Source organism: Hetaerina americana, unplaced genomic scaffold, assembly GCF_022747635.1.
Source record: "Hetaerina americana unplaced genomic scaffold, ioHetAmer1.1.p SCAF_14, whole genome shotgun sequence".
In the NCBI taxonomy this organism is placed as follows: Eukaryota; Metazoa; Arthropoda; class Insecta; order Odonata; family Calopterygidae; genus Hetaerina; species Hetaerina americana.
Genome location: NW_027286514.1, coordinates 15163010 through 15183880, shown reverse-complemented (window position 1 = coordinate 15183880; position 20871 = coordinate 15163010). Strand labels below are relative to the sequence as shown.

Below are 20871 nucleotides of genomic sequence, written 5' to 3'. Positions count from 1 at the left end.
TGTCCCCAACTTCCCCTTAACATTCCAATTATTTATTCTACCTAGTCGCCTTCTGTGTTTTCTTCGTTGCTGCTGCAGTCGATTTTGGTTTACAGGGATTTTGTCAGATGATGACTAATAGGCCCATTAGACCGTGTGCCTTAGTTGCCAGAACTCACTGTCATTATAATACCCATAATAGAAGTCTTCGGATAATAATTTGGATGGTTTCCTGCGACTTTCCTCATTCGTGTTCTTAATGCTACTTCAGTATTGAAATGGCTGCCCGACTTTACAGCCATCTCACTGAGGAACAGATGCTGCGCAGATTAGCCTTTTGGCTCCTACCGTTAGACCTATCTGGCATGTTTGACCCTATCTGAGGCAATTATCATTTTCCTCGCCAATGCAGTTTTAGGAGTCATCAGAACGTACATGTTCTTCTATCTCGTAAAGGTTGTAATCCTAGGGTGGAATTCAGTAGTTATAAAAAACAAATCAAAATGATTTGAAACTGCTGATAACGTTTCATTTTTAGTACTTATTGGCGGTGAATAATAAATAGCTAATTTAAATAAACAAGGCCCTACTCTTCAGCATGCTGTAAGAGGCAGGAAGGTTTAAAGAGTTGCAGTTGACACGCACTTAAAAGTGAAACCAATACTCTCCCACCCGGGGGTGAGCTGGGCAGTGGCTCTCTTGAGAGTCAAATATTTGCACGCTCATGCTTTACGGCGAGTCACTCCCACAGCAGCGACCCCCAAACGAACAAAAGAAAGTAATAAGAATTAAGAAAAATACATGAATTGTTCCAAAGCTGTGTTTGTGCTATTAAGCGACTCTCAGGAGTTCCAATCATAGAAACCCACGGTGTGCGGAGAATCGCACTCCGTCGCACGGCAGTCGCCTAGTCTCGATGGTGACCCATTAGCAAAAACGCAAGACTTTATGGCAACATTCCCTCGGTTATGTGTGCGTCTTCAGCCTCTCTCACCTTTCTCGCGTCCGCTGAGGATGACCTACGTCTTTAGTCTTTTAAAATGCACACACTGCTTTCAACGATTGTGTTTAATTTCCTCAACTTACGATTGATATAGCTCAACTGCATGATCATTCGTCTTGTTCATTCAATAAAATATTATCATTTAGTACATAGCAAACATTTAAATAAGTCGGAGTAAATATTATCATTTAGTATCTTTTAAAACATTAAATATCTCAGAATGGTGTCTAGAAAAAATTCCTTAGAGGGTCTAACAATTCAAATTTTCTTCCAACAGGGTGGACACCATTAATCTTACTCACGTACTTTATACGTTACAAGACTGCATATGGTGTATGAATCTCTTTCTGCATGAAAGAAGAAATGTTGACTTAACGCTTCCAGGGACTCATTTTCGCAACTTCAGGCTATCGAAGAATCAGTAAGTATATTGACATTACCCTAATAACATTTAGTCTCAATTTGGATGCAATATTTTTTCTTACAACGCACTAAGTGTATTATGATAAAATAATGTAATTAATACATTTCCATTAATTGACAACAATTTTACCTTGGGCGGTCTGTCATTTGATAGATGTCCAGATTGAGTTTCTGAATTTTATTATTTCTTCATTATTTCCAATTTATGTGCAATATTTTTCTTATTACGCACTCTCTAATAATAGGCGTCAGCCCTTTAATATTCTTCTGACGAGAACTCATTGAAATTTCAACAGATAAAAGTATATGCCACTGTTTCCGCCGTTACTCGGTGCAATTTCTCCATTGTATAGATAGTAGAAACACAGATTTCCACAATTAGTATTTATTTGCCGACCATGGTTTCCAGTACTTATACATATAAAAATGTATTAGCTCAGGGTAAAATCCTAAGTCAAGGAAATGAATTAATTTGTGGTCCAATTGAAAGGATCCAAAATCGAATTTTGACTTATGGTTAGAAAAACTTCTATGCATCAAAATCGCAGAACAAATTGTGCAATTATAGTAAAAAAACTAAGTTCAGAATCTGGACCTACTATTGACATGTACTGTTAAAAAAATCAGCGAGGGTAATCAAGCAATTCTTCATTCTTAAAGAATTGCTCACTGTTCGGGCGATTCTTTTTTAAAAAAGTTTCATCAATGATCCTGCAGTTATTTCAGAGCAGTATTTCTTTGCATTTGCTTAATATACATAACATTTATTATACACTGTATTAACCCTTATCATAGTGAGGAAGCCCGACAGAAAAGTCATTTTATAGCCTTACTCGTATTAATTAGTTAACTCTTTTAAGATCTCTTAACACAAAAAATGTGAGATAAAAATTTGCGTAACTTTTGTAAAATAAATAATATTGGTGAAAAAATATATGATTAGCGTCTTTTTTGTTTTTTTCGTTCCCTTATCACTTGAATCTCTCTTCACCATATGGTACCCAAATTTTTGAGAGTCCAGAAGTAATATTGTGAAAGCAAATGTCAAACCGTGAAGTACTCTTGTAATCGCTATCGGTACCTTCATTTTAATTAATATGATACCCAAATCCGATAACTTAGATATCCGTAGCTATGGGATATGAAACGAATCCTTCGATTATTTCTCATCATGAAAAACGAAAGAAAAGTTTAAGTTACAGATTACACTCGCCCGAAGGCAGAAGTTTCACACAGCAATGAACGTTCTATGACAGCAGCCGTCTCGATGGTCAGCGGGCACGGCGGAATATTGCCGAAATCCACGGCTCATTTCCACAGCAAGTTCACCGCCCCCAGGCGTAGAAGGGCGCAAGAACCAGAGGATCGCGTTCCCTCCCTTGTGCCGAGCCACGTCCGTGATTGTCCGTCGAGTGACACGGTGCCTGCAAAAGTTGATGAAACTCTTGCCGAGATAACGCCATGCTTTCCGGTTCAAATCAAAACAGTATTTATTTTTCCATGATTTCGTTTCCTGTGGGGGCGAGTAAAGCAGCTCACGCATATAGCGAAAAAAAGTAATTTAAAGTTCATTTTCTGCATGTAACATCAACGGTTGGCATATTTCAGCCAGATTATACATTATATTGAGCTAGCTTGGGTGGATATATTGAGCTGATGGTAGCGAAAAAAATTTCTGAGTTTGGTCTTCTTTTCAAAAACAGAACAAATTAATATATTTGCATGAATTGACGATCCTTACGGTAGTGTATCATTTGATAATGCCCAGATTGAGTTTCTGAATTTTATTGCTTCTCCTTTATTTCCAGCATTCTTCAGTTTAGCAAACAAATTATTTGATTCTAATAATCCTCACATGTTTTTCTAAAGTAAACGTATCACAATTAGATCTGCTAGCCACAAATGCATATTTGATAGGGTAGTTACCTGAGTGAGCTTATTCCCTCGCACATTGGGTCAGTCACATCTACGTTCGATGCTGCTGCTGTTGCTCAGACGCGTCAACATGATGTGTAAGCCATAGCACCCATTAACGATTCATTTATCTGACCAAGGGGGTTTAGCTTCAGAGGAATCATATAGGGTATTAAAAAGGCCTATTGGAAGCAAATGCAATAAAATAAGACCATTTAAAGCCATCAAATATAAATAATTTTTAATATGCAGAATATTATCGCCATATATCATTAAAAATATCAATTCCTGTTGCAAATTAAAACAACTCGGTCCATCGTAAACGGATTGCCTCTAAGACCTTGGTGAATCTCCCCGAGGATATGCAAGGCTTTTCGCATATTTGTGTGGTCCACATTCATAGCTGATTTTCTTAGAAAGTCTCAAGTAGAGGGGGTGAATATGGAGCAGTGAATCTCTGCGTGACCCTAGTGTGACCGATTCTGAGTCTGAAAAGTTTACCTTCTTCACAGCGAGCCTTCCGACAGCAGCTGCTCTACTTCCCCAACATCCTCCTTGATTCCATGAGTTTATTGTCCCAAACAAGATCCAAAAGCCTAGAAAAGAAGTCGGAACAGGGAACGAATGTTTGCACGATATCGGGAAATTGGTGGGATACGGAATTCAATGTCCCCTCTGTCAATAAATACTACGCCTAGTTTGAGAGCAGAGTTTGCTGATTTATTACCTTAGCTGTCAAAACGGGATGACATCCAGCAAAAAATGGTAGTCTTTCCGCTACGGTGAATTTCGTAATGTAGGACCTGGGAGGTTGGTTGAGATAGGTTGCCTTTGATTCAGCCTGTCTAGGGACGGAAAATCCCTCACGAAGTCAGTACAAAGGATAAAGCGGTTTCCGCGAAGTCTGATAACATTTTCAGGGTGATGGCAACGACGTTTGTAAAGAAGATTCTGTAGTAAGAAGGCTGGCTCACGAAGTGGTACCGTCCCCTAACACCACAGCGCATACCATTCCGTGGTGTTTTCAACCGTCTGTGAATACAAAAGTGTGGCTATGTTTAAATGAGGGATTTTCAAAATAGATGTTTCCTCGGCGTTTCAACGATTTCAGCGTTGAATTCGAGCTACTACTGGCAACTAGCGAGTCAGACAACTAGTTGATTTTCTGAGATTTGGGAAAATTTAATTCCTTCGATACTCATGCAATGTTCCGAATTTCGTAACAGCGTCGTTTTTAATTTATATTATGGGTTAATTAAAGTTGTAAAATGGTTGAAAAAGTTACCTTACCATGATAAAGCATCTCATAAATGTTATCAAATAGAATGCAAAGTCTAAGACGCTTGAATAACGTCATGCGTTCAACGATCCCTCTCTTTGCTCCAAATAAAAGAAAACATTCTGAATTAGTGCGTTCATTGCCCTCATTTTCTGGAAATCATCACAGAATATTTTTCCGAAGATTATTAGGTTATTTTCCCGGCACCAGTTTCCGAAGGACTCCGTCGTTTAGCCTCTCCCTATCCACAGCCCCACATTTGCGTTGCCTCCAATGCTCTCTTCTCCGCTCTGTCCCTCGCGCCCGCGTCTCTCATCCGCGGAAAAGTTGACTCCACAAATAAGTTTTAATGAATCGCTTCATCATGTCACTGCCGGTACTGTTTTCCGTCGTGTATAATACTTCTCATATAAAGCCTTATTAACTATTTCTGTTTTACTTACCTACTTTTATATCCCTCTTGCTTCTTCCTTCGCTAATGATTTTATTGCCTACATAATTGAGCTGTGGGTCGCGGAAGTCCAGGGGTAGAGCGCTGGACTACTGACCGGAGCGCCCGGGTTCGATTCCCGGGCTAGGCACTCTGGGCACCTGCAGCTTCACCCAAGCTATGTGATTTTTCTGGTACCAGATCTTCTTGGGAAACCATAAGCGGCCCAGGAAAAGGAACTGCCCCCCCTACCCTGATGTGTGAGTTTCCCGTCGGGCTTAGTACTGGGTGAACTCTACAATCACCCACCAAACAGACCTCCGGGCTGATGTTTATCGTTTTTCAATCTGAGCCAATGTGAATTAAAGGGAAACACACAAATTTTCCAGTGCCTAAACTGTTTTGCGTACGAAGATATAATTTATATGTAAATATTAACGTATAACACTGCAACTTGTGATGGAGTACGTTCGAGCAGGAAACGCCGATAGGATTTTACGGCAATTATTTAAATCAGATCCAAAGGGAGTTAACTGGAAAATTATAAAATTCTTCGGTTGTTAAAACGTTTGGAGTACGGAGCTGTAATTTATACTTAATAAAGTTGTTCTTAGGATCATAAACAAAAGGATAGAGAGTAGGGCAAATGATTACTTAGGGGATGATCAGTTTGGGTTTAGGAAGGGGAGAGGTACGCGTGATGCCATTGCAGTAATGAGATTATTAATCGAGAGGAATATAGAACACAACCAGGAGGTATTTGCCTGTTTCGTAGATTTCGAAAAAGCGTTTGATAGAGTGAATTGGGAAAAACTAATGAGTATATTGCAGAAAATAGGAATAGATTGGAGGGAAAGGAGGCTAATCCGCAACCTGTACTTGTCTCAGACTGCTCAGGTGCGAGTGGGGTACACGGACTCCGGATGGGCAATGTTAGGAAGAGGTGTAAGGCAGGGTTGCCCATTATCACCGTTGCTGTTCAACCTGTATGCAGAGGAAATGATTAAAGAGGCATGGGAAGAACTGGAGGTAGGAATGAAGGTGGGCGGGGAATTCGTAAAATCAGTTAGGTTTGCTGATGACCAAGCTTTAGTTTGTCAGTCAGCCAAGGGGCTGCAAGCATTGCTGAGTGAATTGGAAATTCAGTGCGACAGGTATGGGATGAGAATCAATATTAATATAACAAAGGTTATGCGATTTTCTAGGTAGAAAAAGGCTAAGCTAAACATTAAAATAGGTGGGCAAAAAATAGAGCAGGTAGAACAGTTTACGTATCTCGGTAGTGTTTTGGACCAACAAGGTCAAAGTAGTAGGGACGTAAGGAGAAGAATTGCGCAAGGCAAAGAGGCTTTCACAAGGAGGAGGGAGTTGATGACGAGGACTTTGAGTGAGAATGTTAAGAGAAGACTCGTAAAAACTTTAATTTGGAGCGTAGCTATGTACGGCGCGGAAACGTGGTCATTGAAGCAGGAGGATAGACGTAGACTGGAGGCTTTTGAAATGTGGGTGTGGAGAAGAATGGAGAAGGTGAAATGGACAGAGAAGAAAACAAACGAGGAAGTACTTGGTATGGTGGGCGAAGAGAGGGGTTTGTTGGGAGCAATCCTATGGAGGCAGGAAAAGTGGCTGAAGGGGGTATTGACCGGCAGCGGGATGTTGAAGACTGTAATTGAGGGGAGAATGTTAGGCAAACGAGGAAAGGGAAGGAACAGGATAGGGATGTTGGACGGGATGAAGGGAGGAAGAAAGTACTCAGAGATGAAGAGGGACCTGATATAGAGTAGGATGTTGAATTTTTTGTTTTGTTAGGAATAATAAAATGTTTGTTTGGTAGTTGTGTCCATCCAAAAACCTACCTTAACCGGTAGATTACCTTAAAAAAAATTAATAATATTACCTAGTATATAACTATAGCAATATTTTAGTAATACACTGCACCTTGTGATGAAGTTTGTTAGGGACCTGATGTGCCATTCAGATTTAATGATAATTGATCAAATCTCAGCATAAGCGAACGGGAAAATATATAATTTGCGGATTTCTAAAATGTTTCCTGGCTCGAAGTTGTAATTGACACTCAAATATTTACGTTACATACTGTGACTTGTGACGGAGCATATTCGTGAACAGAAGCGCAGTTTAGATATTTCTGCAGTTAATCAAATCTGAATATAAATAAATAAAAAAATACCGTCGCGCTTAGTATTGGGTGAACTCTAACATCACCTACCAAACCGACCTTCGGGTTAATTACTGTGTGGGTTTATGGTTTTTATAGCAGAACTTGTCATTGTATGTTTTCTAACCTTACTTGGAGATCGTCTTCCCTACTTCTACTGCAGACCTTTACTTTAGTTTTAATCTTCTATATCTAGAGGTTTTACTTATTCATACCCTTCTCTATATTTACTAGTGTCCTTGTAACTCTTTTTTCTATGTCAGAAGAGCTACGTTCACCGCAAATAGCAAAATAATTATCCTTGAATTTATACATCATTGCTCTCACCATCTTTTTCTTCAAACTACTAATAGCCTTCTCAGTATTAGCATTAAAATCAATGCTGCCATACAGAGCAGGTCTCAATCTCCCGTCGCTTTACGTGCAGTTAACTTCAATTTTCTCGATGGTACTAAGCATCATATGCCAGTCAAAGTTGTCAAAGGCTTTCTTCATACCCAGGAATGCGATACATGTGGGTTGATCTCTCTCTATCCTCTTTTCCACGAAGTGTCTGAGAGCTAGAATAGCTTCTAATGTGCCTTTACTTCTTCTAAAAACAGATTGATGCTCATTTAAACACTTTCGCGCCTTTTTCTTAGTTCTTCGGTGCATTATTTTTGCCAAAATCTTTGATGCATGTCGGACTGATTGATCTGAAGTTTGCACTGTTTTATGCATTTTAATTTAATGGCAAAGATAATATTACATTCCTCTTTAAGTTCATTTGTCCATGTCTCAACTCTATATAAGTTTGTATCAGCGAGTCGGGGTCATTTTTTCCGTACTCCTTATTAGTTCTAAAGATTTTTGGAACTAATTAAAAATTCTTTGTTCTCTAAAACCGTGTTCTACAGAGCTTGTTTACTGCGGCGTCATAGTCAAACATGAGGATATGACCTATTTTCTCACTAATTGTAACATTATTCTCTTCTTTCAATATTTTAGCGTGCATTTCATTTCCATCATACAGATTCTCCAAATAATCTTTTCATTTCTTTTCTGCAAATTCATCTTCAGTAAGAATTTCGCCGCCGTTATTTCGAATGTCATTCATATTCACGCTGATTTCATTAACATGGCGCGTTACCATGTAAGCTGCTTCAATTTTTTTCTCGATAAGGTTATGCTGAATATCTTCACGTAGGATAGTCACACATTATCCCCTGGATTTTCTTACTTTTCGACTGTTTTCATTTCTCAACTTTCTGTAACATATCTGCTCTTTCACACTCCATTCTTCTCTCCTTTATCAGGTCAAACATTTCGTTACAGATTGTTGTTTCCTTTCCACTAGTTTCCTTCTGCCTATAGTTTTCTTCCCGGCTTCTAAAAATTCAGTATACATTTCTTGCCCTCTTTCTCACGGGCAAGAAGAAAGACACGACATCTTTAGTTGAGAACGGAGAAAGATGATACACATTTTGCGTAGTAGTACTCCTACTCCTACATACTACCTATTTATCTTACCTTTGACCTCTGTTGCCGCATATCTTTCCGATACCTATAATCTCATTGAGAAAAGAAAGATGTCCTTTCAATGGTGACATAAAATGAATAAATTTTTCGGATTCAGTTATACGTGTAAACTTTCTACATCAACGAATTATTACGAAACATTCGTGATTTCATAAAGAGGTGATTTTATACGTATTTAAGGCACGACCAGTATTGACTCAAATATGCTATCGCCCGGTGTTCATCCTAAACCAGCCGAACGGCTAATTAAATTATTTGTGTGGGATCTAAAAAACGTTTAAGTAGCTCAGCTTGAAAATTTAGATGACTTCGGGCTTAAACAATAATAATACCCATTTTCCGATCATTAACATCTAATGAACACTGATGCTGATAATAAGTCACTCATTCTAATTCATTTTTCTTCCACAGAAAAGATCCGTACACAGAAGATGATATTAAAAAGGAACTAAAATATGTGGATTATATGTTAAATGTTTCGATAAAAATAATGATATCAAAATTGGGAAAAAAGACGGAAGGCAGCTATTTTAAGACAGGTCAGTATGTCGAGTCTCCAACGCTGAAAACTTTCATATACAATGGAAAAATACATCTCTTCTCGGAAATAATACGACGCTACAACGAAAAGGCAATCCAGATTAATGCGCTTGTGAAAGAGTACAGCGAGCCAAATTCAAAAAAAGCTTTTCTAAACAATAAAAATACAATGAATGACTATTTCTGGAGCATTAACAACCAAGTGAACAGCATCAACTCGATGCTCCTCGGAACCGGGGAAGAACTCTTCTCGCCCACTTTAAGGGAAGGGAGGGCTTTCCGCGACAAGGACGTGGAGTGGTACACGAATTTCATCGGTGAGATCAACAGCTGCACCGAACTATTGCACTCCTTGATGCCCACAATGGGAGAAGAATTCCATGCAGTCCTGCGCGAAAACGAAAGCAAGACTCCTCTGAGTATACCAAGTTTAAAAGACCCGTGCATAAGTGGAGAAATATCCACGAGCATGAGATCTATCAACAATAAGACTATTTTAACAAATGAACTCTTGGAACTCACGTGCCAAGACGTGGGGATCCGGAAAGAGTTGACAAAGGAAATGGAAGCCATACGTCACCAAAATGACGAAATAAAAAAAAAGATGCGACAAACGACGCCATCGAGGACCTTGCCGAGCATGCAGTTTCTTTTATTCCGGAAAGAGAGGTGGCGCTTGGGGGTTCTCGAGAGCAATCAAGAGGACCCCTTGGATCACATAAGTGGAGTGGCTTACCCAGTCCCTTATGATTCATTCAAGAACGACACGTGTTCCACCTTTTACGGTATTAAGAAGAAAAACTTGCTCTCCATATCGCTCCAAACGGTAGAGTTCACGGAGAATCCATTCAAGAGCACGAAGAGGAAGATTGGGAAGCTCGTTTGGCTAATTGTGACAATATTTCTTTACGTGGGAGATTTTATTTCGGATCTAATCCTCGCCAGGGAGCATTACATAAAGGGCAATCACACATACGGTTCACTGACGCTGTTGTTCGTTTTCGCCCCGCTGATAGCAGAAACGGCGAGCAAGCTGACTTTGTGAGTACTCCGACGTTTTGAGATGAAATTTTGGGAAGAGAGCGCGTGGAAGTTTTTAAATAAAATTACTCTCAACACTTTCAGGAAGGTACGCGGAAAGGACAAGGAATACGTTGAACTGAAATGGAAAGACATTTTTACGCTGAATGATTTGAAAATTTTCAAAAGGTGTGTATATATTAGTTAACATATGTGTGGAGTGACATTAGGTTACTCTAGTTATAAGAACGTACATAATATATTATCCGGTCATATATGTTCCCAGTGTGGCATTAAATATTTACTTATGGTAAATGCTTCATTCGAGGTATTTCGTTTATTGTCACTATAAAGGCACAATAAACGCAAAAGAGAAGAAAACGGGAAGAAAGTTCGTATTTTTTTGTTATTCTTGGGATAGGTGTGTCACGTTATAATGTCGACAAACTATTTACCTAGGGGAAAAAATATTTAATGTTGAAATGAAACGCAAAAAATTGACATCACGGGCATTAGTTATGTTCCGGTGAAAGCATGCTTCGAGCATAAGTGGTCGGCTGGTAGTAGATTCTCTAATATTCAGGAGGGGAGATCATCCCTCTTAGGACCGAACATGCTTCTGGTGCTTATATAAGACTAGCCGTGAAGTAAGTATGGACTTTGAGACAGCCATCGGTAATTACTTCAGAAGCCATAACCTGAGTCCGAGGATCTTAAAAAAATTGGTGTCTAGCCTGAAAGGGGTAGACTCTGAGGTTTATTTTCTGAGCAAACTCAAATAAATTCAAATAAATATCATTTAAATCACCCGCTTCCGGGAAAAGTGTCCTCTATCAATATGCCTTATGAATTCAAATTTTTTCAGGTGGTTGGAGGGGCAATTATGTAACCTGAATGTTGCTGAATAGATTAATATTTTATTCCATCCAGGAACATTCGAGATCCTGTTTTTCAGATTTTTTATACATGGGTGAGGCAACAGTGGAAATGCGCTGATGTATAGGGCGTGGAAATTTTAAAACTTTGTATACATTAAAAGTTGTTTAGATTCGCTTAAATCTTATCTTAACTGAAACATCTTATTAACTTTTCGGAGGACTATAGTTTCAAAGAATGAAATCAGAAATTTAGGAATAACTCCTTCGTCGATTGGCTAAATAGGGCAAGGTATGGCCTCGCTATGAACCAGACCTCGCAGTTATACCATTTATTCTATTATAGACATACCAAAGAATTTAAAGGGAGCAAAAGAAATTTCAGCTAAACCAATACGCAATCAAAAATGAACCCGATCATCTTGAAGTATTTCAAGATTTATATCTAAATATGTAATAGGCGGGAGCCCATCGCAGGTAATTAGGAGAGACTGGTGGAGAAAAAGGCGGGATAGGCATTAGCCTTCTCTCGACAAAGAATGTCCTTAGAAGACTTCACGTTGAAGTCCGCACTTCATTTAGCAGTCAACGGGAAAACCTAAATGCCTCAGTCAGGATTCGAACCTGAAACTTTTGAATTTATAGAGAAGCTTACTCTACGGAATGTCCGTCATGGTTTCCAGTCATTGATTATTTTGCAAAAAGTGAAGACTTAATTCATCGCATTTTCCCCGTCACTTAAATAGTTTAAGTAGCCCATCTTAATTAATTTGTTAAGTTTGAGTACCTGTCTTACACCCGTGTGCTTGGCATACGGTATAGATTTAGCAGGTTTAAAAATACATTATCCACACCACTATAAAGGTAAAAGGGCTCTAAAGTAATCGAATTTAAAAAAATCACATTAAGTTTCCTGCCTACACGTACATGTAATCTAATTACGTGTAATCTGATTGTGCTATTTCCGTAGTAAGGATGAACTACACTTAAAATTTAATACAATACGAATTGTATTAACCATAACTTTTAAAATTTTACTTCCTTGTATTTCATTTTTCCCGGACCTTCCATTTTGAAATTTTCCTCGACATTTTTTAAATAAATAAATTTATTATATATCTGTTGAATATTGCTTAAATATAATTTTCAATTTTGTTACCAATTATACTTGATTGATTTCCACGAGCAGCATTTCAGTGGGTTACATCCTTAGGACCATTAAACCTTATTGGAAAAATCTGTGATATCATACCCTAATTATATGTGCATAAGTTAATGCGTGTACGTTTCTTCCACAGAATGATAAGGAGCGTGCAATATGCAATCAATTCGGTGAGAAGTTACGATGACATAGCGCAATTTTATAGCATACTCCACAGCAATCGCTGCAATAAAGGGAAGAAGCACTTTCAAAGGGAATCAATTGAAGAAGATTCGAGTCATATTCAAGCGGTGTTCCTGGCGATGCAAACTTGGAACGAGAGGTTCATTCTTCAGACGAAGATCACCGAGGTTCTGAACGAGTCCGCGCCACAACTTCTACTTCAGCTGTCAATCGCCACGAGAGAAAGTCTCGAGCACAACTCAATCAGTGAGCGTCTTTTATCTAAATGTCAATTATTGAATCACAGAAGTTAATTACATCATTTATTCGCCTTAGATGTCTCCGTTAGATCTATGGGCTGTAAAAATGTTGAAAAAGTAAAAAATAGTTAAGTTTCCATCATTCAGGCCACACAACACGCAAGGATTTGCGACCCACCGGAGATAAAACGTTATTTATTATTTATATGTTTATTTTGCATTAACCCGAAAACAGCACTTCAAACTTTACATCGGAATTTGAACATTGATATAACAATTTGACAATTACATACACCCAAGCCCAAGGTAAATTAGTAAATTTAAGAGAAAATTCATTTATTTTTTTTTCAAAGTTTGTTCCGTGGATGTAAGAGTAAATAGGCGGGTTGTTGGTAGTGGTCATTCATTCTAATTTCAACTAATGGCAACAGAAAGACTGCCCATTTAATCTCACTGCTATTCAGCCATACGCCGACGTGCCATTCTGTTGAAATCAAGTGTTGCAGGCTATAATAAAAACTGGGACGGAAGTCCATGCAGCCATGAAGATAACGAGGGAGGGTAAAAAAGGCAAAACAAAATATACGAGTCAAAACAAATATATTGTCCACAGATTTGAGTAAACATTTTCTATCACAGTCTTCAACATCCCACAATATACGTTTTCTCCATCTTTTCTGTCTCCTTATGTTTTCTCCCAACAATTACCTCTCTCCCCCACCATGCCCAATTTCTCACTTTTTTTCCCTTTCTACGTAACCATGCTCCATATCAAAATTTTAACAAGCATTTTCTTAGCATCCTTACTTAATGTCCCTCTCATCAATTCCTTCTTTTGAAAGCTTTTTTCCTAGTGCAATACTTCTCCTCATAACCCCACTGCTTCGACTATTGTGGTCCAAAACACTTCCGATACGAAAGATACGAAAGCTGTTCTACCTGCTCTAGTTTTCGCCCTCCTATTTTAACGTTTACCTTAGCCTATCTCTTCCTGGAAAACTGCATAACCTTAGTTTTATTTATATTGATTATCATTCAGTAACAATCGCACTGAATTTCCAATTCCGTCAGCAATGCTTGCAACCCCAGGGCTGACTGACAAACTAGACCTTGGTCATCAGCAAACCTAACTGATTTTACGAATTTCACGCTGACTTTCATTCCCATCCCCAGTTCTTTCCACGGCTCTTTAATAATTTCTTCCACATATGCTAAAGAAAATATAGCAACAATTTTCCAATGGATAAGTTTAATAGTACGACTGGGTTTCCACGTATTACATCATCTTCGGGTCTGACGATGAACCTGAAGATGATTTAATGCATCGAAATCCGGTCATACTATTAAACTTATCCAGCGGAAAATTTTGACTGTTTTATTTATTATGTTCGCCTTCCTCCTCATCACGCCTGAAACTACTCAATTTCTCCACATATGCGTTGCAAAGCACCGGTGATAATGGACAACCCTGGTATTAACAACTTTTATCATTCTACTAGAATGAGTATTTCCTAAACCCACTTTTTTTGTCTTATTAGGATTTCACCTTGTAACTTCCTCACTTCTATCGACAAAATAAAAAATTCGTCTGGAGTATCCCTGCCTGTTCTACTTATTTGCTCCGTCCTCGAAATTCTCCCATTTACGCACCTGTTACTAATTTTATTTCCTTTTCCTGGGATGGTAGTTCCGCCAAGCGGTGTTCTTCTCCTAATGCCCTTACTACTATGCCCAATTAATTTCAAAATAATTTCAAAAATATCAACTGTTCCAGTTTCTCTAGTTTATCCTCTCCTAGTTCAATGTTCAACCAAGGCTACCAACTTATTTAAGAATCTCTTATTTTGCTTTTCTTATAGCTATACTATCATGCCATACTTGCATGTCTCCTGTAAAGCACTCAATCCCTCAGCTGTATGATTAACCTACGTGATCAGTGGGATATTTAACCCAATCACCCCGCTGCCCACTTTTATTCCCACCTACATCCCGTCCCAAGCTATCCTTAATATTTCCACATCATGTAAGAGGGACAGCACCGGCGATAACGGAAAAATCTGTCTCACTCAGAGTGGGTCACTCCCCTGCCGATATTACCGTCCATTTTGATTCTGTGCCATATGATTCTTATTCAAGTTTCGAATGAGTCGCCCTCCAGTTTACTCCTATATTCTGCATATTTTTATCTACTTGCTAAGCCTCATATTATTATTTCATCTACTTTGACTATGCCTTACTACTCAGTCGAAATCTACCAAACACTAAAAGGCATCCTGATTATATTTTACGTGAATTCCACTAATATTCTTCTCTCACCTTGTTTTCCCAAATGTGTAACCTTATAATGGCCATTGTCGGTAGTAACTTTCCACCATATGAAATTAAACTCAATGGCATTTAGTTCTTACATACCTCCGGCTTCTTATTTTTTTTAAATGGAATCAAAATTGACCTAATAGTCTTCCAGCAAAAGGCCCCCCTCATGTATGTACGAGGGTCATCCGGAAAGTAGTACCCGTTCGTGCCGCATGAAGTGCTGACGACGCGAGTAGCCGCTGGACGAGGTCAGATAGCTTCAGTGGCTTGTCTGCCTTCTCTGAGCCAAGTTGCGTGACGCTAGCATTGCCTGTGTTGTTTCTGTGATTGTTTACAATGTTTAAAAAAATTGAGAACGCCGCCAGTTGTGAAGTGAGGGCAGTGATTAAATTCCTCAATGCAAGAAACGTTCGCCCATGTGATATTCATCGCCAATTAAAGGAGGTGTATGGAGACAATGTAATGGACGAGTCGTCTGTTCGGCGGTGGTGTCGCAACTTCAACATGGGGAGGGGGAACACACACGACGATGAGCGTTCGGAGAGACCGTCTGTCATTACAGACCAACTGGTGAGCTCAGTTGACGAATTCGTGAGGAACGATCGGCGCGTCACAATTGATGACATCTGTGAGCATTTTCCCAATGTTTCTCGAACAATTGTTCATGAAATTGTTAAACACCATCTGCATTATGCAAAAATTTGTGCAAGATGGGTCCCTCGCGTATCTCAATGAGCTGGCGGCGAAGGACTATGCAGCAGGAATACAGAAACTTGTCACACGTTATGACAAATGCCTTAATTTGCTTGGAGATTATGTTGAGAAGTAGTTTAAAGTATCCTCTTTCAAATAAAATTTTTTATGTTTGTTAATATTTACTTTTGTCTTTTTATTTCACGAACGGGTACTACTTTCCGGATGACCCTCGTATTATGTTTAAATCCATAAAATCTCTTGCTTCCATATCCCGATAAACTCGTTAAAAATTTTCGGAGATATAACTATCCCGACTGTCTTTTTAGATTTGATTTCCAATAGGGCTTTTCCTCTATCGTTATCTATTATTCCTAGGTCTTAATCGTATTTACACGTTCTTTCTGTTCCTAAGGTGACTTGCCTTTTCTCTTTGCCGTAAAGCCCTCCAACCTATAGCTCTCTACGTATTTTTTCCACATTCTCTGAATCTCTTTTGCTTACAATGATAACTTCCCTATCTTATACTGTATGGCCGGTATTGTTTTCTCCTTACTTCATCGTTACAATCTCTTTCCTACCTTTGAGTAAAGCTTGTTTACTTTCCCGATCTCAGTAATGTCTCCACATACTCTTTCTTCTCTTTCCACCACATTTTCTTGACCCTATACAGTTCTCGGCCGAGCTTATTAAATCTGGAAAACTATGCTCTTAGTAAACATCTCCAACTGGTAAACGTTCTTCCATTTATAAGAAATCCATTCTCTCAATCACCTCTCCTGTGAAATTTTTCCTAATTTCTCTAAGTGTTTACCATTACTGTTGTACCATCTGCTGATATTTCAGTCAGGTTTTTAAGGTAGCTCCTTTATGGAGCGACTCGCAGAGTTAGTTAATAAATAAGGATACTTGTAATAGTTTTCTAATATGCACATTATATCGTATAATAATAGAATAGAATATAATATCAATGAGTCCAAGTTGAAAAGTTTTCGAAAGTTTAACGTTTCTCTGAAAAAAAATTATTTCCCTGCAATCCTTTTTTTATCTTTAATACATTGGCAAACTTAATAATATTTCAAAAATAAATGTTTGAGAAGTAATTTACAAAACGTGATTTTTAACTTCCAAATATTCAGATAATTTACTTGAAATGTTGGTCAGTAAGCTGCATGAAGTGCTTGCAGACCAGCAACTGCTCTCAGTGTTTGTGAACTCCCTTCTCCAAAATATTATTCATAGGAGTCCAGGCTGTTGACCCTCGTTCTTAAAGTGACAAGTATATCAAATATATTTTTTTCTTCCTCTCTATGAATGATTCGCAACAGGTTTTATGACCTGGGCCAGCATCATGTTTTCAATCGTCAGTTTCTCTTGGACAATGCACCAGGCACATTCCAACCGTCATTACAATTCTGGCGGAAGAGTTCTTGACAATGCCTACAGTTCTGGAAAGAAGTTGATGGAATTTCTTGCCAACCTTTTCGTCTACTGTAAGTATTCACATGCTAGCCTTATTAATGGACGTATAAAATTCACATTGTGCCAAACTCATATGCTCAGGCTTCACAAAACTGGAGGTTCTATCTTAAGGGTCACGGACCAAGCATATTCTCGCTTGAAGATTATTTATGCATGCAACCGGGGATGGGGACTCACCGGCGCCATAAAAAATATGGACTTCCTGGAGTGATAGATAATGTAAATTTCCATTTTCAATTATTAACTGTACTGAATGTTTAACAAACCTCGGGACGATTTTGATTATTTTTTACGTAAATTTAATATAACTTTAATTTCATACCATGAAAGAGAGCGTATAATAATTGTTTCCTAATTTTGATAATTTTGCATTGAATCCATTTAAGCTCTAAAAAATTAATTGCTGATTGAGTTAAATATTAAATTGCTGAAAGTATTCGTGCTAATGATTTCAAAAACATTAATCTCTATACTTTTATTGGACAAAGCTACCATAAAAAGTGCCCATTGTTAGGTTTATTTTTCCTATGAAGCGTAATACTCATTCCTTGGGTTCTAACCGAGCCCAGATCTAAAGGTAGCAAGCGCCTTAATGTTCGCATATAGTGTAGGTATATGCGCACATTATATGAATAAACATTTATAATATGTGTTTACATACAAGATATATATATATATATATATATATATATATATATATATATATATATATATATATATATATATATATATATATATATATATACAGGGTTCGTCCGGAAAATAAGTGTACTGAGCTCAGGAAAAAAAATTTATTACACTTTTACATATCTTAAGCTAATATTCCTCAAAATAGGACCCTTGTGAGTCGATACACTTCTTCCAGCGGCGTTCCCATTCCTGGAACGCTCCCGCGAAGGCATCATCGGGAACCTCTCGAAGACTCGTCGTCGACCTCTTCTCTGCCCTCCACGAACATCTTGTGCCACCGAAAGATCATGTTTCTGGACATGGCTGACTCCCCGTAAGCCTGGTTATTCATACCGACAGTTTCGGTAGACGATTTCCTAAGCTTTACCGCAAATTTGATGGAATAACGCTGCTCCAAAAACTTCGGCATCGCGTTCCGTGACGTGGGTCGAGCGTGGAGGTTCGCGTTAACAGAGCTCCTCACTACACCACAGCTCAGAGCCGACTGCCTTTTTCAGCGTCGCTTGCCAACATACCCCCCTCCGATCGCAGCCCGTCAGAGCGGTGCGTCAGGCGTCAGTACACTTATTTTCCGGACGAACCCTGTATATATATATATATATATATATATATATATATATATATATATATATATATATATTTATTTATTTATTTATTTATTTATATTTATATATGTATAAAGGGAGAAAGTATAGCAACATGCAACATTTCAGAACTGTGGCATACTGTAATGATGTAGTAGCCAACGGGATGATTCACTAAGTAGACAATAGCTGTGTAATCCTCTTCGATTGAAGAATTGTATTGCGACAGAATCCGTAATCCGTAAAAATTAATAGAATAATGCTCACATTATTCGAAAACGGACGCTTTGATCCTCAATAAATTGACCCCACTTGATTATTATAAAAATGAAAAAACACGAATGGAACGTTATTTTTAGCAAATATATTCTATTGTTTCAGGCTTCACTTCGTGGAAGTAATTAATATCCATTATTAAAATATAATGAAAGGCTCGTACTTTTCCACAGATTTACTTTTCCACAAATCTGTGGAAAAGTACGAGCCTTTCATTATATTTTAATAATGGATGTTATTTTTAGCGCTATGCAAGTCTAATTAATTTGAAAATTGTAATGGTTAAAAGTAAAATAAATGCCATAGTTACCGACAATCTGTTAGCTTATTGTGGATTGATTCTCATCACTGGTTATGCCAATACCTTTTACATGTTTTCAAGAGAATAACTATGAATAAAAAGGCATGTCCAGCAGTGTCGTAATTATTTCTAAGACATCGGGCATTTAACTTATCTACAGAAGCAGATCGGTATTCACGAGCACACGAAATTTGTCACATACGGATCCTTACTAAGGAAGAAAATTTTCTTTCAGCCTTCGGGGCACTTTTACCCGAAGTTTATTTGCTATAGAGAAATAATAACAGACATTTTTCTATCGAAATAGCACTAATCCCCTAAGATGGCTGTTTTATTCCTGAGTTCTGATTTCCTTAGATTTGATTAGCATTTCTAATTTTTGTACGTACTTCAAATATTATAAGAAGGAAGGGGGATCGAGATGGTGCGGGGGCTAACGTACTGGCTTCCCACCCTGAGGGCGCGGGTTCAAATCCCGGCGGTGTTGAATATTTTTCAGAGGTATCTCGATCCCTACTTGAGGTGCTTTGTGGAGGGCACTTTGAGTGAGTACGGCGTCCGTCGGATGGGACGTTAAGCTGCGGACCCCTTGGCGCCTTTCGTAAAGAGTAGGCTAATGCCGACGCCGGGTTTCTCTCCACCCTTCATCCTTTCCTGTCCATCCCCTATGGCGCAAATGACCTTAGCTGTCGGTCGCCTCCCCTAAAAACTACTACTACTATAAGAAGGAATTTCACTGACTTCGTCGTTTTCTTTTTCAGGTTCCCGTGTACTCTCTATCTGCTCCTTCACTGCTGTCCATCACGTGTGGTTTTTCTTTGGAGCATCAGTATACCTACTGATGATATACTTGTCATTGATCTTTTTCAGCGAAAGAAAAATTATGTACAAAGGATTGCACAGATACAAAGCCACGGTATTTTGGCCTCTGCACAGAATGTTCACAATTCCATACAGAATAGGCTTGTGGAGGCTGGACAGCATGGATCACCTTTTATTTTACCTCGAGACTCTCGTGCTGGCAATCACGCTGCCTTTTGTCCTACACGATCGGCTGGATTTCAACTTAGCCTGCGCCATTTCTGGTGCGATTGTACTGTGCGAAATATTTGGCATAGTGCTGATGATTATTTTCAGAAAATATGTGCACCCGGACGGATACGTCTGCAAATCACTGATGTGAGTTTATCAGCAGCGACATAAAAAAACCATAAACACAGTAATCAACCCAAACGTCAGTTTGGTAGGTGATGGTAGATTCATCCAGTGCTAAGTCACTGAAAGCTACTGAAGCTCACACATCAGAGTAGGGGGGCCAGTTCCTTTCCCTGTGCCGGTTATTGTTTCCCAGGAAGATCTGGTACCCGAAAAATCACATGGTTTGGGTAAAGCTGAATCTCAATAAAAGTTTGGAAAGTGAGCGTTTCAACTTAACTGGAAGTTAAAATTATTCGTAATTGGAAGTGCCTAAAGTGTTTTTTAAACAAAAAAAATGTTTGTTAAACCTAAATTATACATAAATTATTGTTAATAATTTAAATATTCCATAAAGTAATAAACTTTTAACATTTTATTATTTTGTCCAAATACTATGCCAAAGTTTAATTTAGCGTGTATCGGAAAAGGTATTCTAGGAGGGACTTTTTGCAAGGGCAAGGATTATTTCTGAAGTAGTGGAATTTCAAAGCGTATCCTTTCTTGCTATAGGAGTCTAAGTATAATGCATACATTATCATATCAACCTCCACGATTCTGAATTCTGCTCAATATCTCTCTCCAATACAT

The 20871-nt window shown here is 38.4% G+C and overlaps 1 protein-coding gene across 1 annotated transcript; it reads left to right on the top strand.

Annotated features, from left to right (window-relative positions):
* Positions 1 to 1323: 1323 nt before the first annotated feature.
* Positions 1324 to 20269, top strand: LOC139686411 (XK-related protein 6-like). Its single transcript, XM_071583604.1, has 4 exons — positions 1324 to 1403; positions 12459 to 12751; positions 17082 to 17246; positions 19848 to 20269. The coding sequence occupies exons 2-4, from the start codon at positions 12460 to 12462 to the stop codon at positions 20267 to 20269; spliced, it is 879 nt and encodes a 292-aa protein (XP_071439705.1). The 5' UTR covers positions 1324 to 1403; position 12459.
* Positions 20270 to 20871: the final 602 nt, after the last annotated feature.